At 32.5% G+C, this 19,851-nt stretch overlaps 2 protein-coding genes across 15 annotated transcripts in view; both read right to left on the bottom strand.

Moving 5' to 3' along the window:
- Positions 1 to 12: 12 nt before the first annotated feature.
- Positions 13 to 5,183, bottom strand: LOC145316751 (palmitoyl-protein thioesterase ABHD10, mitochondrial-like). The gene is made up of 8 exons (XM_080157475.1): positions 5,039 to 5,183; positions 4,562 to 4,635; positions 3,648 to 3,758; positions 3,197 to 3,420; positions 2,890 to 2,960; positions 2,173 to 2,367; positions 1,574 to 1,683; positions 13 to 1,400 (listed from the first exon to the last, which is right to left on the bottom strand). Exons 1-8 carry the CDS (start codon positions 5,135 to 5,137, stop codon positions 1,373 to 1,375), a joined length of 912 nt encoding a protein of 303 aa, XP_080013601.1. The 5' UTR covers positions 5,138 to 5,183; the 3' UTR covers positions 13 to 1,372.
- Positions 5,184 to 5,185: 2 nt separating this feature from the next.
- Ocrl (Oculocerebrorenal syndrome of Lowe) overlaps positions 5,186 to 19,851 on the bottom strand; it is a 22,454-nt gene continuing 7,788 nt past the window's right edge. Inside the window, exons 9-25 of one of the 14 annotated variants that reach the window (XR_013878675.1) lie at positions 19,474 to 19,558; positions 18,910 to 19,050; positions 18,340 to 18,608; positions 17,291 to 17,446; positions 16,563 to 16,729; positions 16,073 to 16,204; positions 15,642 to 15,828; positions 15,280 to 15,410; positions 11,819 to 11,946; positions 11,210 to 11,335; positions 9,935 to 9,986; positions 9,498 to 9,580; positions 9,103 to 9,206; positions 8,454 to 8,542; positions 8,086 to 8,266; positions 6,118 to 7,625; positions 5,186 to 5,580 (exon numbers count right to left, since the gene is read on the bottom strand). Coding sequence is in view for 4 of the 14 variants with exons in the window: in XM_080157469.1 (XP_080013595.1) it covers positions 8,165 to 8,266; positions 8,454 to 8,542; positions 9,103 to 9,206; positions 9,498 to 9,580; positions 9,935 to 9,986; positions 11,210 to 11,335; positions 11,819 to 11,946; positions 15,280 to 15,410; positions 15,642 to 15,828; positions 16,073 to 16,204; positions 16,563 to 16,729; positions 17,291 to 17,446; positions 18,340 to 18,608; positions 18,910 to 19,050; positions 19,474 to 19,558 (1,952 nt within the window). In the remaining 10 variants the exon portion in view is untranslated. Of the gene's footprint in view, positions 7,653 to 8,085; positions 8,267 to 8,453; positions 8,543 to 9,102; positions 9,207 to 9,497; positions 9,581 to 9,934; positions 9,987 to 11,209; positions 11,336 to 11,818; positions 11,947 to 15,279; positions 15,411 to 15,641; positions 15,829 to 16,072; positions 16,205 to 16,562; positions 16,730 to 17,290; positions 17,447 to 18,339; positions 18,609 to 18,909; positions 19,051 to 19,473; positions 19,559 to 19,851 lie in introns of all 14 variants that reach the window. The other 13 variants (XR_013878670.1, XR_013878671.1, XR_013878673.1 and 10 more) reach the window with 13 other exon arrangements.

Genomic DNA, 19,851 nt, shown 5'->3' with positions numbered 1-19,851 from the left:
CTAAACAATAAATCTGAAATAAAGTATAATAATAACAAAGTAAGAAATTATTTAGTATAGAGAAGACATACGTTTTTTTCTCCTACCACAGCCCGTCATTTACATTTTCTTAGATACATCTATTTGCTGATCAAAATTAAATAAATTTTTGATTCAATTTCAAATGTATAAAATTTTTATGGTTGGTAAAATCATGAAATTTTAGATCGACCAAGGGGAGACCTAATGTTTTTTTTTAGTTTTAAAATTTTTTATTAAATAAAAAAAAATATTCCTTTATAATATTTTTACTGCTGGTTAATATAATAATTACTGTAAAGTCTTTTATAAATATAACTCTTTGCATTAAATAAATCACAATGAATATTATGCAAAATAAACTAATATTAAGCTTAGGTACATTAACAACCCTGACTAACTTGAAAATTAGAGAGCAAATTTTTGAAGGAAAGAGATTTTTACTAGTACTAAGTGTCATAAGACACAATAAAACAAAAGGAACGCATAACGCAAGTAAATGTGCAAATGTATGCGTTTTTATGCGCGTATTTTCTCCGCATTATTTAACCTAGACAGTTCAAGAACATTTTAGGCCTTGCAGGGTCAGTTCTAATGAGGTGGAAATAGATTTGCGGCCGGCCGTTTGGCCATAAGCACTTCAAGTAACCGAAAAAGGATTTCCAATATAATTTTAACGTATCATTAAGTACCTATAATACTAATTACATTTAATACGAAAATTGAGATAAATTAAGATTCATAATAATACTAACAAAATCACTATCACAAAATATAATTAACATCACTAGAACCTAAAACATATTTATGTTGACTATTTTTTTTTATAATTAGAACTGTTCAGGGTTAGTTCGGTTTAAGCAGACAATTTGATACCGCTCAAAATCAAAATATTGGATTTTTCTTAAAGTCCTAAATCTTATTAATTCTAATATCTGGTAGTAATATTAATAGAATAATATTATATTCATATATATCCCTCCAAGTCCAAAGTAAGCCAAATTCTGATTTTGACAGAGACTTAAACCTGCAAAAGCCGAACTAAACCTTAACAATCCTATTTCTTTTACTTTGTAGACAATGGTAGTGTAATGCCATGGAGAAAAATGCGGGACATCTACAACCTTTTCTTCCCCCCAATGATACTAACAGAATTTAATCCTTCGAATGGATCATCCATCAATTTGAACCATCCCTGACAAGACAAAAAAAAATGAATTACAAAGAGCTTTGATGAAATCCTGTGATATTTATTGTTCACATAGAGTGATCAACACAGTTTATTTTAACATTTTATGTTTTTTTTTCACAGATAAAGTTACTTAAAAGGTTTGAAAAAATGTGCAGCAGATCTTTATCTCACAGGATTGTCCTTCAACAACCTAAATTATTTTTATATACATATATAAATATTTTCGGATTAAAATACATTATAAAATTTTGATCATTCTTAATATTTAGTTAAAAATTATTATAGAAGATACAGTACCTAGGTGAAATAATTCAAAAGGTTATCACTGAAAACATGTTAAAATATTAAATATGTTAATGTTACCTGTCTAACGTAATGAGTAGAAGCTCAAGATCAGGCGGGGATTCGAGCTGGTGACCCGAGGACTTGCGCAGTATCAGATCTACATCTTCACTTTCTATGCTTTCACACAACTTATATAAAAGATTTTTATGAAGCATGCCCATCAGTTCGGTGTATATCATAAAGGTAATAATCTAAAAACCGTGGGGCTAAGATGAAAAAAGAGGTTCAAATGATTCTTTTTAAATGTTTGGCCTTGAAATTAAAGTTAAACTAAAGCATTTTTATAAATCGATTTTACACGACTCAGATGACGAATTAACCACATGTTCTTTATCTTTAATAATCTTAAACTACCTTTCTTAGACATCTTAGTTTTACCCCTCTCAAATTTTAGTGTATCTGTATAATCAACTAGTTGCTTAAATCATAGCCTCTAGGGAAGGGCGGAGAAAATCTTTATAATAGCATAAAACCACCCAAGTCATTTATAAAGCCTCCATAAAAAGTATGAACCATTCGGATCAGCAATTTTCTAGATCTTTAACTTCAGACAAAAAATTTAAACTTTATATAATAGGATTCATATAAAAATTGAAACATTTTCATGGATGAAATACCTTCATGCTTTGACTGAAAGGTATCTCAGTATCATGCAGACCGTGAATAATCCTGACAGGACAGGTGATGTTCAGCTTCTGGTCCAGGTCCAGCTCGTGCCTCTGGCTGTCCGCAGCAAAGTCTCTCTTGAGCAGGGCATCTCCGTACTCATGAGTGTATACGTGTGGGTCCCCTTCATCTAGTCGTCGACGTGCCTAGTCATAATTAGCCAATTGAAATCAAACCTCCTTTAGTCAAAAAAATTAAAGGAATGAATATTGGATAATGTAGGAATATTGGATAATGTAGGGATATTGGCAGGGAAAAATTTGTCGTCAATCTAGCTTGCTGACAGGGATCTCATTTATTTGTCAGTTAAGTTATTCCAGTTGGGGGGAGGGGTTGGGGTAAAGGGGGTGGATAGGGGTATTATTATTTTAGCCAACTGCGAGCATGGCTTTATCATACAATAAGATCTGGTGTAACATCCAAGTAATAATAGATCGATTATTAAAGGCTACAAATATCAATGGTAATAACCAAACTAAAAACAGTTTTATAACGGTTATGCTGGTTTTAAAAATCTTTCTGTAGAACTTAATTAAAAATTTCATTAAGTTGTAGGTATGAATTTAAAAAAAAAATATAACATAAGAAATACAATAAAATCAATATCATTTAACCAATGTTTAATGAATAATCATCATACTGACCAACGGAAAATTATAAAAACTTACGTCTGGAGGTAGCAGAGCTCTGTTTCTGTGATAATATGGCCAAACATAATTCAATGCCGGAGCTTCCAAAACTTAAAATAAACAAGTTTTAATAAAAATATTAATTAAATTGTTCGTTGTTTTACCAGTATTTGTAAATATGGCAGTAACATTCAACATTTGCAAAAAAAAGCAGAAAAAAAGATACCTATTCCAAAAATAATTAAAAAGGATCAAATGATTTCGAAGGAGAAACGAACAAGGATGAAAGGTAGTTGAAAGCTAACTAAATAATAAATCGATTCTCAAATTTAAATTCTAACCTTACCTAACCCTAGCAGCCTATCCTTGAGGTTAAGCGCTGTGAGCAGGGCCAGCCAGCCTCCGAGAGACGAGCCAACTAGCACCAGAGGTCCGTCTGTCAGTTTCTCCGTGACTGTGACGGCATTCTCTACCCAGTTAGTAAAGAGAACCTTAGTAGCATCACCAGATGACAGACCAGAACATTCATGGTCGTACATTACACAGGGAAAGTCTTCCCTATCGCAATACCTTAGTAGAAATTATTTTATTTTAAATCAAATTAAAGAGTAATCATAATACAAAAGAGAATATTTAAAGGAAGAAAAAAAACATTTTAAAGAGAAACAAACATCATTGCTCAATCCCAATCCTAATGCATCATTATTTTGGAAAATTTGCTAATATTTACTCCAAGTCAGCAACGTTTATCATCAGATAATGACCACTACAAAGGGGGGAAGTGTCATTTTCTGTACCTGAGCAAGCACGAGGCCTTGATCCCAGTCATATTTGTGTATGAATGAAGCCCCGGGATCATCACTATTGTGGGCTTCCTCTGTCCAGGTATACTCTGGTACGCGATGCATCTATCAACAATCAACATATCATATATTAATCATATTAGGTTGTTACATAAAATCTAAATAGAAATTTAATAATAATGATAATCAGAACAAATAGAATATTGATATCCTATTATATAAAGTAGTAAGCGTTTATGTTTGTCCCGAAGGATCTCGCTAACCGCTGAATTGATAGTGTTTTCCTTTACAGTGAAGCTTCTTATAGGTCCTGGGAAGGTTTTAAACTATTTTTTGGGAGGGTGTCTTCTTCCCCTCCCCTCCCCAAAACAAAAAATATTTTCCCCCTCCTACCTTAAGTGCCCCTAGAGGCTTCTAGGGGCGTAGCCGCTAGTTGTAATTATAAAGTAGTAAGCGTTTTTGTCTGTCCCGAAGGATCTCGCTAACCGCTGAACCGATATTGTTCTCCTTTACAGTGAAGCTTCTTAAAGGTCCTAGGAAGGTTTTAAACTATTTTTGGGGTGCCCCTTCCCCCCCAAAAATATTTTTTTTACTCTTTTGAAACTAAAAAATTAAAATAAGATGAGGTCGACTTTTCCCCCTCCTACTTTAAGTGCCCCTAGATGCTTCTAGGGGCGTAGCCGCTAGTTGTAATTATAGAAATACAAAATGAAAATAGATGTTTTCGTAACATAAATAATATAACTTTAATCATTTGATGTGCAGATTGAATAAAATTAAAAGTACATTTAATTTCTTTTACTTAGATAGATATAAACATATCCAAATAGTCATCCAAATATATTTCTTAATTAAACAACTAATACAAATACATTAAGTTAGTTTATTAGAGAATGAAAATATCCTACCTTCCATTTCCTAATTCCAGGTAATGTGTGTTTAGCCTGGAGGCTGTGATTGTCCGTACCCCTTCATAATATACCTTAAATAAGAGGCGAATACAAAGTCAAGTGGTGCATTTGTACGTAGCGTAGATAGTAGAAAAATAGTTATAAATCTTCCCAGGGCCATATCAGTTCAGCGGTTAGCGAGATACTTTGCTGCACACACTCACATACACAAAAGACATACTGTTTTATTTATTAAAGGTTGGAAGAAATATCTCCAATCAAGTTAAATATAATATAAAATCCAAAAATCAGCTAATTCACTCAAGAGATCTTAATAAAAAAAAACAGACTAAACCTATTACCCTATATAACCTAAACTAACTTAATTTTATTTCAAAATAAGAGGGAGGGGGCTTATGTGTTCAACAAGGCACTTTAAGGGAAACGCCCTAATCAACACAACCAACAATTTTCTCCCTTGCAAATTTACTGTACCTGTTTAACACCCCCAAGCTTATTGTTAACGAAGCTTGAGGGCTTAAGGCAGCCCTGTCTGGTCACAGCTGATACGCATACGCGAGAAAACAAAGACATTTTGACTAGTGAAAAATAATAACCAAAGTTTGCTACAAAAACATGTTATCTGAAAAATGTTTTATTAATAATAAGTTTCTATATTAGGTTAAGTATTGATTATATTTTAGAAAAAAAAGTATAAAATAATTAAATTCTAATCTTATTTATTTCAGTTTTAATACAATGACTTAAATTTTTAGGCTTTCTTTGAATTGTTTGTTTCTTACAATATTTTTAAATATACATTTTCATTTAAGATTTGAACTAAATTTCAACATTTTGACAGAAGTTCTGAATATTCTCTATTTCTATTAACTATAGGCAAAAGAAGAGGTCGATTATATGAAATTGAATTTTCATTTAAAGTTATCAATAATTTTACATGACAAATATTGGCACTGGATTTTTTTTGGAAGAATTGTAAATGCAATTTACTACAATTATACAATATTTTCATTCATCTACATTAGTTTTTTTTTAAATTCAGAGAGTAATAAAATTAAAGGAGATTATGCACGAACGCGAGCAAGTGATTCTAAGTACCTTCCAGCATCGAGCCTCAGTATTTTTATTGGTGAATAAACTAGCTTATGCTTGATACAGTTATATCGACTAATAAAATTGAGTTTCACCAGTTTCATATTTAAAATTATAAGCATTTTTTGATGAAATATCATCAAATGTTTTGTTGACTTCAAACTGTTGTTTTAAAAGTTTTGACTCGAGTACATTATGTACTTTTACAATTTACAGCATTTCATGAATTTTTGGCCGTGTTATTTTATTTTGTCTTTTAAACTCGACAAAACATTTGTTGATATTACGCCCAAAAATACTTAACATTTCAGTTTTTTTAGTATAAAACTATGGCGAAACTTTATTTTTTTAGTCGATATAACTACATTAAACATAAACCTAGTATATTTACTAAAAAATACTTAGGTTCAAAGATAAAAAGTTCTTAAAATAACTTGCTTTCGTTCGTGCATAGACCCCACTTTAAGAATATTGTTCAAAATTGTTTAATGATCGAGAATATATTTAAAGTTTGCTATGGCCATAAATGATTACATTACTTGTTTCAATTTTAATATTTTTAAAAGTCCTTTCCAGAATAGTTATTTCTCGTATCGTATTATAAACGGCTTTCCGCGGATATAGAGTGTACAATTATAAGATTAAAACTAGTTTTTTTAGCCCCGAGGTGCCGGAGGCACCGGCTAAAAAACTGGTTTTAATCTTATGATTGTACTTTTCTATATTCGTAGAAAACTGGATATAATACGATACTAGACATAGTTTTTTCGTATGGATGAGAACCGGTTCCTATCCACCGGATTCGAATGAATACGAGAAAATCTTTTATTCCTTCGATGATTTAACATTATTAGCTAGTTAGCCTACTAGTACTCTTGCATATTAAAACCAAAAAATCAAATTTGTTGACATTATAGTTTTCCCGTTTGTTACCGGAGAATCATATTTTCAAAACAACATTCAAAAGAAAAATGAATTATGACTAATAAATACAACATGCACAAATATTTTCCACTAAAAATATTTATTTTCCGTGGACAACTTGACAGAAACTAAACAAGAACAGTTAAGTAGGTAGTGATTTTACAAATGAGAAATATTTCTTGTTATTTAATTTTCAAGCATACAACAAAAACACACATGTAATATGACAGCTGAAGGAGTAGTGGTGCAAAATATAGTTGTTCAAATCTGGTAAATCGGCATAATTTAGCCTTATGTGAAACTACACACCTATTCAAGTATAGAACCCCTCACTGCCTTCCCCTATTTTGGAATTAATAGATAATAATTAGAAGAGGGAGAGGGGGGGGAGGTAGATGTTTTTATTACTTTAGGTCTGGATAGCTCATGTTATGTTATATTGAGAGTAATGGGTAGCCCCGCAAGTTTAGGCATTAACAGAAATAACCACCACGCTTATTTTCAATTTTATATATTTTAATTTTTAAAAGAATTAGTATAAGGAAATCCACATTCTTACAACTTGTATCCACGCCACTGCACTCATGAACAAATAAAACATATTTTATTACAGACTGGACATTTTCATTTGTAATACTATCGTTGTTGCATTGCCACAGTCACATCTATATACTTTAATACATTTGGATAAACATTGATGGTAGGAGGAGCAGTTATAAAGATCTCGTAATCCAGTGTTAAACACGCTCAAACCATCACAGGAAGCTACTAACTTCTAGGTCAAAGTTTCTGTTACAGATGTGAGTAATATTTAGAAATAAGAATTAGGTAGGGTAAAAATGTTAGTCTTTCTGCTTCTGAGTGCCCTGAAATCCCGTCTTACGAGATTACTTCATAGTCGCCCTCCGTTCCATTCATTTTCGATTAAAGATTACATTCTAGGCTAAATGTAGTCAATGGCAAATAAAAGGTCGTCGTTTGTCTTTTTCGTTTATTGTTGAAACAACTTCGGATAATCTATTTATATGACCACTGAGATTTTATTCTTTGTAGGTAATTAGAATATGAAATACTTTATATTTATACCCCAAAAAGTATATTTATTTTTTAATGCTAGGTATCAATTAAAATTAAAAAATTATTACCTTTTGAATTCTTAATAAGAGTGACAGGATTAATTTTCAGAGTTTAAAGTTTTAAGTGTATTCCGAATCATTATAGAATACTTAAAGTTCATGTAAAGCATGTAAGGCGATAAATATTGTGCTTTACTAGATATCCAAATCTATCCTATCTTTCTTAAATAACAGAATCAAAATACTATTTTAGTAAAAAGACGTACATAAAAATGTAAAATGTTTTACCTTACTATATAAAGCAAAATTTTGCCGTTTTTAATGCTTTTATAACTTTATTTGCGGTCGTATTTTTTTAACATCTGAACATTAATTTTATTACTATTTAAACTTTCCCCAAGTCCTAAATTTAATAAGAGTACAACATACTTTAATAATAGCTTAAGATTGAATAAATATAAAGTGACTATTTTCTACTGAAATTACAAATATTACAATAATTGTATTCTTATTCTGTAGGTGAGTTTGTAATAAATAAATAGATAAAGTTTGTTTTCTTCTTCTGTATTTCAAGAAATAATCTGCTTCTAGAATTTTGATCCGGAGGGTCCTAAAATATAGAAAAATATAATATTTTTCATTTAAACTAGCTTCTTTTGAATTGAAAAAAAGATAACATCTGATTCTGCAACATTTATCATTATAAGTTTGAAAAACCAGATGAAAATCAAATTTGTTAAAATAGTGATTTCTATCTTAAAAATAACTTTTGCAAATATTCAAAAAATTAATCTTACCCTCAAAATGAGACTACTGAATAAAGCAGCTAATATTTTAGGCTCCAGTGCATTGCAAAATGAACTTTTCAACACTTCATGTAAGAAACCTAGAAAAAAAATTAAATAAATATGTAAATCTATTTTCCAGTGTGACTTTGAAAACTATCAATATCTGCTGGATTAGAATCGGTTCTCAGTCATTCGGCCCCTAGGGGCTAACAAAACTGTTTTCAATCTTACAATATTTCATTTTATTATCCATTGTCTAATTCTATGATACTATGCGATAAATAACTATAACAGATCAAATTTTCCTGTACTGGTTGTTCATGAAATGTTCCCAAAAATCATTATTTTTAATGTACATCAACACATAGGCGTAAGCCCAGTGCCATTTTACTCCACCTTTTCCGTTAATGATGTGGGGGGGGGGGGGGGGGTTGGATAAGGGTTGTGACCACCAGAGACTTATGACTGAACCTGGTAGAAGCAGCCAGATTTCTCGGCCTTCTTGACGAAAATCAAGATGAAGATGACAATGGTTGAGCGCTGAGTTGTGGCTACTACAACAACAACATAAGGGTTGTGTTCTACAAGTGGATTTAAGGAATTGTTCAATAAATCTTTTTTATGAAATGTTTTTTAAATGTATATTAATTAAACTTACCAATGAGGTAGAGGAATAAATTTTTGTGATTAGTTGGAAGGTGACTGACAATCTGTTTACATTGAAGGTAGTTACTACTGCTTTCTAGACATCGTCCCAGCATACTAAATAAATATATATTCTCAAGAATTTGCCCCTGCTATGTGTCGGTAGATTAAGTTCTCGCTAACAGCTGGCCCGATATGGTTCTAAATTACAGTGAATTTTCTTAAAAGTCAAGGAAAGGTTTAAAATTATTACGGGCGGAGGGTATTTTCACTCCCTATCGTCCATAAAAAAAAACACTTTTTTTACTTTCTTTTACTCTTAAATATATAATCTACTATAGAATTATAGAATGGAACAGACTAAGCTAATTATTTTAAAAAAAAAAAAGAAGTTAATTATTGTATTACCTGTATGGTATAACTGGTTCCCGTAATGATTCAATAAAAATAAGTAATGATTCTGCCAAACTATGCACGGACACTTGCGGACTAAACAATACAATCATAAAAACCTTGACAATTTTTTAAGTTATAGGCTAAAGAATAGTTATTATCGAATCTTATATTAGACAGCTTTCCGCAGATAGTAAAATGAAATTATAAAGTTTAATTCTCATTTGTTAGCCCGGGTCATAATATGAGTTTTATTTATCATTCATAGAATATTGCCTGTGATACATTACATGATTTTTTAGTATGGCGTTAAATCGGGTAGGTATAATCTAGCAGTTTTATATCGGTTTCCTTTATATTTCCTATATTTCACATTTCCATGTCATTATTAATAAAGAAAAAAGGATGAGACATTTAATGTTTTTTTCTTGTTTACAAAGATTTTTATTCCTGTCTCTTGGCAGTCCAGAGTCTAACCAATCTCTAATTATAACCATTTCCCGTCTATAAAATAAGAAAAAGTAATTACATATAATATCCTTATACTAAAGTAACAGGATGTTTATCTGTCTGTGTGTCTGTCTGTGTGTACCGAAGGATCTCGCTAACCGCTGAACCGATCGGGTTCTCCTTAACAGGGTAGATTCTCATATGTCCTGGGAAGGTTTTTAACTATTTTGGGGGAGGGTACTACCACCCTCCCAAAAGAAATGACAAAAAAAATGAAAATTTTCTTAAAATCTGGGAGACTTCAACGTAACATTAAGAGGTATCCGTAATATAAAGAATTATCGTAGACTTTAACAAACAAAAACATTTAGAGTGCCACTAGAGGCCTCTAGGGGCGTAGCCGCTAGTATTAAATAAAATATTATACTGGTATTTAGCATACTAGTTCGTTTAAATATCTTTTGAAATGAAGAGAAAGCTCGTATTTTTTTTTTAAATTTCCATATTTTTTTTCTTAGCTGTCTAGAGGATTTCTACACTTATTAAAGGATCATGTCTCCATTTAAAAGCGATTTATTGACAATAACTGCCAAAAAGTATAACATTTGATAAAGGGTGAGTGACTTTACATTGATTAAAGGGTGTTTAAAAAAAAACCTATCGCTTCACTTTTTTCAATATAAACCTTACAGTTTTGGTCCAAACCTAATAAAAAATAATACAACTCATGCCCAAGCAATGGCAATGAGAAAACAATATTGAATTTTGAATCTACTCACCCTTCCAGAGTACTAGAGCTTAAAACCTAGCCCTTGCAGAGAAATTTGCCCTACGCCGAAAGTGCATATTTTATTACAAATTTGTCTTTTTTAAAACCAATCGCTCACAATTTGAACCACCATAAGTACTTGAAATCTTGTAGATAGACCCCATAATGTTTGAAGTTTTTGATGGGGCATGTAAAGACCTTTCTTTAGACACCTTAACAAGGTTTCTAACACAATCCTAGCCAATTTTGCATCAAAAAGTAAGACCTGGCAATCATGAAGAACTAGGAATAGACAGAGCCGTCATGCCTCAAAGTTGGATGGGAATGTCTTTTTTATGTCAAATTGGCATAGATTGAGTTAGAATCCTTGTTAAGGTGTCTAAAGAATGGTCTTTACATGCCCCATCAAAAACCCTAAACATTATGGGGTCTATCTCCAAGATTTCAAGTACTTGTGGTGGTTCAAATTGTGAGCGATCGGTTATTTTTTTAACACCCTTTATCTAACCTGTTTCCTGGCTGAAGAAATAAGTTTTCCTTGTCGAGTCCATGAGTTTTCATTGAGTTACACAAGTGCCAGATCTCTTTGGGAACTTTGTATCCGCTCTCATCTGTTACCAAGTAGTCAGCGGGACTGAAATATTCAACAATTTTCAACATTTAATAAAATAAAATTATAGTAGTATGATGTAGGTTAATTTCAGACAAGCAGGGTAAATTAGGAAACGTAAAGATAACAAAGCGTGGCCTATTTCTGTTACAAAGTGTCCTACAGGAATTCACTTCTTTGATTTGGGAAGAGGATAAGATATATTCAATGAACTTTATTTACATAACTGGTATCTAGTCTTTACTAGCGCAGCTATTCTGTAATAAAGGTTTGTTAGAAATGCCGCCATCACTATACAGTTAAAACCAGTAACATTACACCATTCTTCTTTCTTAACATCCCTTCACTTTGTTATATTGGTTGTCTGTAACATTACTTTTAATCTTAACTTTAAATCTGATACAGATCTCGTTTTTTTTCTTTACAAATAATGTTTAGTTTTGCTGCGCTCTGGCAGAAATATTTGTCCTTGATACTCTGTAATATGCCACTCAAAAATTTACTTACATTTTAGAAAACTCTGCTGCTTCTAGACTGAGAACCTCTCCGGGTGTTAGTTGACCGACAGGAACCTTTAGCTTCACCAGACTGTCAATACTGCAACCATAGCTGGACTTAACATATTGACCGCTCACCTGAATATGTCTTGAGTTAACCAAGGAATTTAAACAAAAACTAGGTTATATACAGGAAAGGAAAAGGCATGAAAGATTACTTAAATATCATCGGAAACACAATGGAAGGATTTTTAAAGGCTGCCGAGCCAATAAAATAAGGGGGGGGGAGTTTGTACACTTATAGGAAATGAAATTCAGTACCAAAGTTTGGGAGGGTCGTATGGGCTTGTTTTTAAAGTTATCAACCTAATTCTTTTTGTAGGCTCTCTTATATGACTTGATATACACGGAAAACTTTGAAAATTGAATTTCGGTAATTTCCTTCTAGGGGCTTGTGGAGCAAAAGACCCCCCAAAACACTAAAAATATGAGTTCTGACCTTATTTTTAAAGATATCGACCTGATTTTTTCTTTATAATACTTTTTTAACATACCCGAATCAACGAACCATTGTAGATTTCATTTTGGGACTTTCCTTCTAGGGGCTTGTGGAGCAAGAGACCCCCAAAACACAAAAGTATGAGTACTGGGCTTATTTTTGAAGATATCGACCTGATTTTTTTTTATAATACTTTTTTAACATAACCGAATTAACGAACCATTACAGATTTCATTTTGGGACTTTCCTCTTAGGGGCTTGTGGAGCAAGAGACCCCCAAAACACAAAAATATGAGTACTGGGCTTATTTTTGAGGATATCAACCTGCTTTTTTTTTATATAAAAATAACATTTAAACATAACCGAATCTACGAACCATTACAGATTTCATTTTGGGACTTTCCTTCTAGGGGCTTGTGGAGCAAGAGACCCCCAAAAATCATAAAAATATGAGTTGTGGGCTTCTTTTTTAAGATATCAACCTGATTTTTTATATAAAAATACTATTTTAACATAACCGAATCTACGAACCATTACAAATTTCATTTTGAGACTTTCCTTCTACGGGCTTGTGGAGCAAAAGACCCCAAAAACACTAAAAATATGAGTTCTGAGCTTATTTTTAAAGATATCAACCTGATTTTTTATATAAAAATACTATTTTAACATAACCGAATCTACGAACCATTACAGATTTCATTTTGGGACTTTCCTTCTAGGGGCTTGTGGAGCAAAAGACCCCAAAAACACTAAAAATATGAGTTCTGACCTTATTTTTAAATATATTAACCTGATTTTTTTAGGAACACTTTTTTTAACATAACCGAACTAAGAAACCGTTACAGATTTCATTTTGGGACTTTCCTTCTAGAAGCTAGTGGGGCAAAAGACCCCCAAAAAATATTTTTAGAGATATTGAGCTGATTTTTTTCATGAAAACTTTTTTCACATGTTTGAACTAGGTAGCCACTAATAATTTCATTTTGGCACTTTCCTTTTAGAGGAAAGTAGGGTAAAACACCTCCTAAACAAAATAAATTGAGTTCTAAGGTTATCTTAAAAAATAAGCTCAGAACTCATATTTTTAGTGTTTTTGGGGTCTTTTGCTCCACAAGCCCCTAAAAGGAAAGTCCCAAAATGAAATCCTTAATGGTTTCTTAGCTCGGTTATGTTAAAAAAGTATTATTTTAAAAAGATCAGGTTGATATCTTTAAAAATAAGCTCAGAACTCATATTTTTAGTGGTTTTGGAATCTTTGCTCCACTAGCCCCTAGAAGGAAAGTCCAAAAATGAAATCTGTAATGTTTTCTTAATTTGGTTCTGTTAAAACAGTATTATTTTTTAAAAATCAGGTTGATATCTTAAAAAATAAGCTCAGAACTCATATTTTTAGTGGTTTTGGGGTCTTTTGCTCCACAAGCCTGTAGAAGGAAAGTCCCAAAATGAAATCTGTAATGGTTCGTAGATTCGGTTATGTTAAAATAGTATTTTTATATAAAAAATCAGGTTGATATCTTAAAAAAGAAGCCCACAACTCATATTTTTATGATTTTTGGGGGTCTCTTGCTCCACAAGCCCCTAGAAGGAAAGTCCCAAAATGAAATCTGTAATGGTTCGTAGATTTGGTTATGTTTAAATATTATTTTTATATAAAAAAAAGCAGGTTGATATCTTCAAAAATTAGCCCAGTACTCATATTTTTGTGTTTTTGGGGTATCTTGCTCCACAAGCCCCTAGAAAGAAAGTCCCAAAATGAAATCTTTAATGGTTCGTTAATTCGGTTATGTTAAAAAAGTATTATAAAAAAAAACCAGGTCGATATCTTCAAAAATAAGCCCAGTACTCATATTTTTGTGTTTTGGGGGTCTCTTGCTCCACAAGCCCCTAGAAGGAAAGTCCCAAAATGAAATCTGTAATGGTTCGTTGATTCGGGTATGTTAAAAAAGTATTATAAAGAAAAAATCAAGTCGATATCTTTAAAAATAAGCTCAGAACTCATATTTTTCAGGGAGTAAGGGAGGGGACAATGGAACGAATATTTAATTTTTAGGAGTCTTAGACTTTGGGGACTGGCTTAAAGGGAATGTGCAAGAATTTAGCAGTTTCTGACTGAGTTTGGGGACTTGCGCATAGAATGCCGCTACTCGTTATGTATGTTTTGAATATTGCAGACGGGGAGAAGGGATAAGGGAAGTGGGGGGAAGGGAAATAAACACTCGTTGTGTTAGTTTGGAATGTAGCAGACGGGGAGAAGGGAGAAGGGAGGTGGGGGCAAGGGAAATAAACAGAATAAAAAGTGGCAGTCATATTCTTGCTAGCAGCTGGCAGGGTCCAATAATCTTTTAATATAAAAATCACACCAAAAACCTCAATATATTTCATCAAAAACAAGAACGTGATTTCACTTTACATGACGCTATGGAAATCTATTATTCAATTAACAATCCCTTTATAATTTCCTACAAATTTATTGGATTAAACTGGATTTCATGCCCTTTCTTTGATAACTCTTATATTGAATTAATTGCCCATTGTCCCCTCCCTTACTCCCTGCATATTTTTAGTGTTTTGGGGGGTCTTTTGCTCCACAAGCCCCTAGAAGGAAAGTACCGAAATTCAATTTTCAAAGTTTTCCGTGTATATCAAGTCATATAAGACAGCCTACAAAAAGAATTAGGTTGATAACTTTAAAAACAAGCCCATACGACCCTCCCAAACTTTGGTACTGAATTTCATTTCCTATAAGTGTACAAACTTCCCCCCCCCCCCATGATCAAAATGAAAAAACACACATTTCTTTCCAACTAGTGGCTAAAGGGGATATACTCCCCTCGAAAAAAGCGTAAAAACTGCACATTACCGATATTAAGCTTTTCTAAAAAAAACTAATATATACATTGAAACGTTTACTTTACTATATAAGTATACAAGATGAGTAAAATGTGTATAAATTGAAATGGTAACCAACATACCGTGATAAAGATGTCCTTTCCGCCAAGTAGATGAAGCACCAGGATGTCATAGAGCTGGTCCTTGCCAGTGTTCAGAGAATAGGCTGTGTGTTTACCAACTTCCATATTAATTCTCACTTCACATTTCTCACCTAAATACGTATTGCAACTTTTATTTTTTTGATATATTTGTACTAAGATCTAGGATTTCCCTCAGGGGCATTGCAAAGCGAAAGTTAGTGTTTTAAAATTTTACTTCTGTAATTCAGATGTTGATATATCACAAGAGAATAACTTTCAGGTATTGATTCTTTGAAAACTACATGGTAAAAAAACTTAATTTTTAGAATGGCGGTACTAATTATAAGCATTCAGAATCTCACCTGGCATAATACAGCCAGAGAAAGGTTCCACGGTGAGCCAGGGCTTACAGTAGCTGGCCTCTCCAGGTTTCTGGATGAACTCAAACTGTGCCTGCACCTGTCCAGTGTTGGCAATGGTCAATGTTTGACTCACACCCTCCATAAATTTGACTGTACCGTAGATCAGTTCTGTTGTGTCAACCATCACCTAAATATGGACCTCTTGAGAAACCTTTTCAGTAGGTAGAGAAAATAATAAAGTTGAATGTAAATGTTCAATTCTTTCTTTCCTTCTATTTCTCATTTACTAAAGTCAAAATTACAATTTTTTTTATTTCTAAAACCCAAAATGTTTTTTAATCAACGAATGAGAGAACGTGTTTATAAAAATTTAGGAAATAGTATAATCTACAGGATGATGTCCCCTCCCTCCTAGAAAACTACCTACTAACCTGTGGTAAGAAATCATTTTCAAGCATATCAAACTTTTTCAGCACTTCCTCGCGAACCTTTTGGCGACGGTTCTTGTCAATAACCTTGATGTCTACATGGAAGAATGCTGAGACAGGCTTGTGATCGCTTACCTAAAAAGACAAAGTTTATATAATATTTGACCTTAAAAAGTGGGATATAGAAATAGGTCAACAAGGGACGTCTAAAAACGGGTAAAGAAGTGTTTACAGCCGCCCCTCCTAAAAAAATAGACACCCCCCCAAAAAAATGGACTTTTAGACCCCTTATTTTATCCCAACCAAAATTAAGACCGACGGTAAATTGGATATCTATTGAGTTGTCAGTATTTGATGTTAGATTTATGACTATTATGAAGATTATAACTGGACAAATTTCCATAATAAAAATGTGTACAATACGTAACACGTTGTAGAATCTGCGGAATCATACCTGGAACTGAAAATGTAAAAAAAATAAATGAAATATTACCACAAGGTCCATATGAGATCTGTAAGCAGTCTGCTTGATGTTGTCCCCCTTCCAGAGGACCCTGTCCGTCCAGGCTGGCGGCCTGGCCTTCTCACTGCTGTCCCACGTGTGAGTTCCAGGATCATATTTATAGGTGGGCTGGAAATTAATTTCACCCTCATTGTAACCTGAAGAATATCATGTTTGGCTATAGCAATGTTAACAGTTTTGTGAAACTAATTGTGCATATGTGTGTTTTATAATTTTTTTTATAGTTTTAGAACTAGTGGCCTATAAAAAAAATGTACACAAAAACACTTAGAGAGTCAAATTGCAAACGAGAGTGAAAAAGTATTTCAAATTGCACAGGTAGAGTAGATCTATTACTAATACAAAGCTTTGGTATTTTACCCCTCTAATACGCTGTGAAGATAAGGCTTCAAAACCAACACGCAACTTTATTTGCCGTAAAAGTAAAGCAACAATCATATAATATTAATCAATGAATGTGCTTACATTGTTTTTTTTACTTTTTAAAAGGCACATAAATAAATTGACTGTTGCTTTCCTATAACAGTGATACACCAACTTACGAGAATGATCACAATACCTATTGTGATTTAAGTAACTGGATGTAAATAACTCTTAGCATTATCTGTCTGCTTAGTACACTTATGTATCAGAACTAAAAATTTGAGAGACATGTCAAAAGTTTAGAATAAATAGCAACTTTGTAGAATGTTGCTTACCTACAAATATTTTTCTTTGGTTTCGTTGATGATAGCATTGATCATTCTTCTTTAGTTCCGCCAGGTTGTTCTGCAGGAGATGCTCCTTCACCTGGTTCACATCAAGCCCGGACAGACGGTAGTTCAGGTCACCCAACCATATTACACTCTCATGATCTTGACAAAATAATAATAGCTTGGCAATTACTGACTTTATTGAGTACACTGTTAAACTGTGACGAAACGGCTGCTTTGAACTGTTGATTTAGCCGAATGCCGCCACATAAAGCTGTTTTTTTTTTTTTTTTTTTGACAATTCTCGCTAAATTGACCATTAAGAACAGTCTTAATCTAAAGAGGAGTATGCACGAACAAGAGCAAGGGATTCTAAATGTTTTTTTTATGAATTTACTATTGTTATGTTTATTAACGATATATTAATTTCAAAAAATAAGTTTCACCATGGTTTTAAAAAAATTTGAAATGGTAGGCAAATGTTTTGTTGAGTTCAAACTGTTGTGAAACAATAGTAAACTTTTTAATGAAAAATGTTTAGAAAAAGGGATGGTAACTTGTAATATTGTAAACAGTTTTAATAGTGTACTTTCGTAATTTTCAGCATTTGATTATGTTTTGGTGTGTTATTTTATTTGAACCTTTGAACTCAACAAAGTATTTGATGAAGTTTCATCAAACAATGCTTAGCATTTCAAAGTTTTATTCATAGAAACCCATGGTGAAACGTAATTTTTTTAGTTGGTATAACTATATCAAACATTAACCTAGTATATTCACTCTAAAAAACTTTTAGAATCACTGCTGGAAGGTGCTTAGAATCACTTGCTCTCGTTCGTGCATAGTCCCCTTTTTATAAATATATTCCCCTATTATTATTCATAACGTTTTTTGAGAAAAAACTGATTACAAATAGTCTATTTCGGCCAGACAATCAAAAAACCAGTTTTGTCGATAATTAACTATTGGTTACAAGCGGCAAATCTCGTTAGTCATGTCAAATGTTTTATGGATGTAAAGTAAAAATTATGAATGAAACTTGGTATATTAATTACCTTTAATTTTCAGAACTCTGGAGGGCAAGGAGCTTGTATCCTCCCGCTCAAACGTAACAAAATTAGTCCTGGCACAAATTTCTCCATAGTCCTGATTCCTTCTCTCCAACTCCTCGGCATGAGCTGCCAGATGGCTGTTGACAAAGCAGAGGTCAGACGCGTGGAACCTTAACCTGGCACTGACGCCTCCCTTGTTGCCAAGTTTGCCCATGATGCCCGTGCCAACAGTGTCCACAGAAACGTTGCTTATATGATCATGCAACTCAGGCCTAAATTAAAATAAAATTGGGCAACTTTAATAAAAAATTACTCATTCTTTATTCAAGAACTTCTATATATTATCCATAACTAGAGTTAAGGATCTTTTTAAATCTAAACACACATATTTTATTTTTCAACAAAATGTAAAATCATATAATTGATGCTCATGCAATGGAAAACAGAAGGTTTGAAAATTACCACAGATTACTATAGTATCCATACCTTCAGCAATGTAAAAAAGCTAATAATCAAACCACTCAAAATGTTAAAATTTCACTCCTAATATTCATATGTAATATGATCCTTTACCTTGCATAAATGATAAGTAGCATGCCAACAAGACGAATATGCTTGACTAGAGAATATTTAGCCGCAGGATGTAATCCTTCCACCACAGCTCGCATCCAGATGTCCTCCTTCAGAGAGTCAGGAAATACAAATGCTTCTTTACTGCAAATATTTTCCAATTTTTTAAATTATCAAATAATAAATATCCATAAAATAAATGCTTTTACATGTTTTTAAAACATTAGAATTTGTGAGGATTTGCAAGCTACAATAGTAGTTACCTAAAAATGTTTTTTTTCTTCAGGTAATAAGAATAAAAAATATAAATTATAACATGCCATAGAATGTGTTGGAAGACTAATAATCCCCTCCCACCCCCTAATTATACTTTAGCAACTAGTTTTAAACCCCAAAGAAGCTACGGTCTACTGTTTTAACAATAGGTTCATTCTTTCTTTTTTATTAATCATGGAAATTAAGTAGGAAAAAGTTAAGGAAATTACATTACGACCTAGATATATAAAGGTATAATGTTTTAAGAGTCAAAAAGATAGGTATAATTTAAAAAAAAAAATGAAAATATGCCTAAGATCAAGCTCTTGAAATCCAATGATATAAACATCTGGAGGCTCAGGGTCTACAGCCAGCCAACTTTGTAAACTCATCTCATCTAAAATTAGAATTACACTTGAACATTTTTAATATTATGTACTTAAATGAAATTATTAGCATATTAAGAAACACGGATTTTAAGTTCAAATCTGTAGATTAGTTAGGACAGATATTTTGAGAAGTTTTTTTTAAAGTGTTACCTGTGTCCAAGTTTTTATAATTACAAAATCCTGTTGTGTGTCCAAAATTAACTTTTAACGCAGGACTACGCAGAGACAAAATTATCCTTGTTACTATTACCAATATCTCTAAATGTTACAGAATTAGAATTATTTATCTGCCATTGCTACA

The sequence above is a fragment of the Acartia tonsa genome, chromosome 4, assembly GCF_053477335.1.
Source record: "Acartia tonsa isolate MP-2025a chromosome 4, ASM5347733v1, whole genome shotgun sequence".
Lineage (NCBI taxonomy): Eukaryota > Metazoa > Arthropoda > Copepoda > Calanoida > Acartiidae > Acartia > Acartia tonsa.
This window is presented reverse-complemented; position numbering and strand designations above follow the sequence as displayed.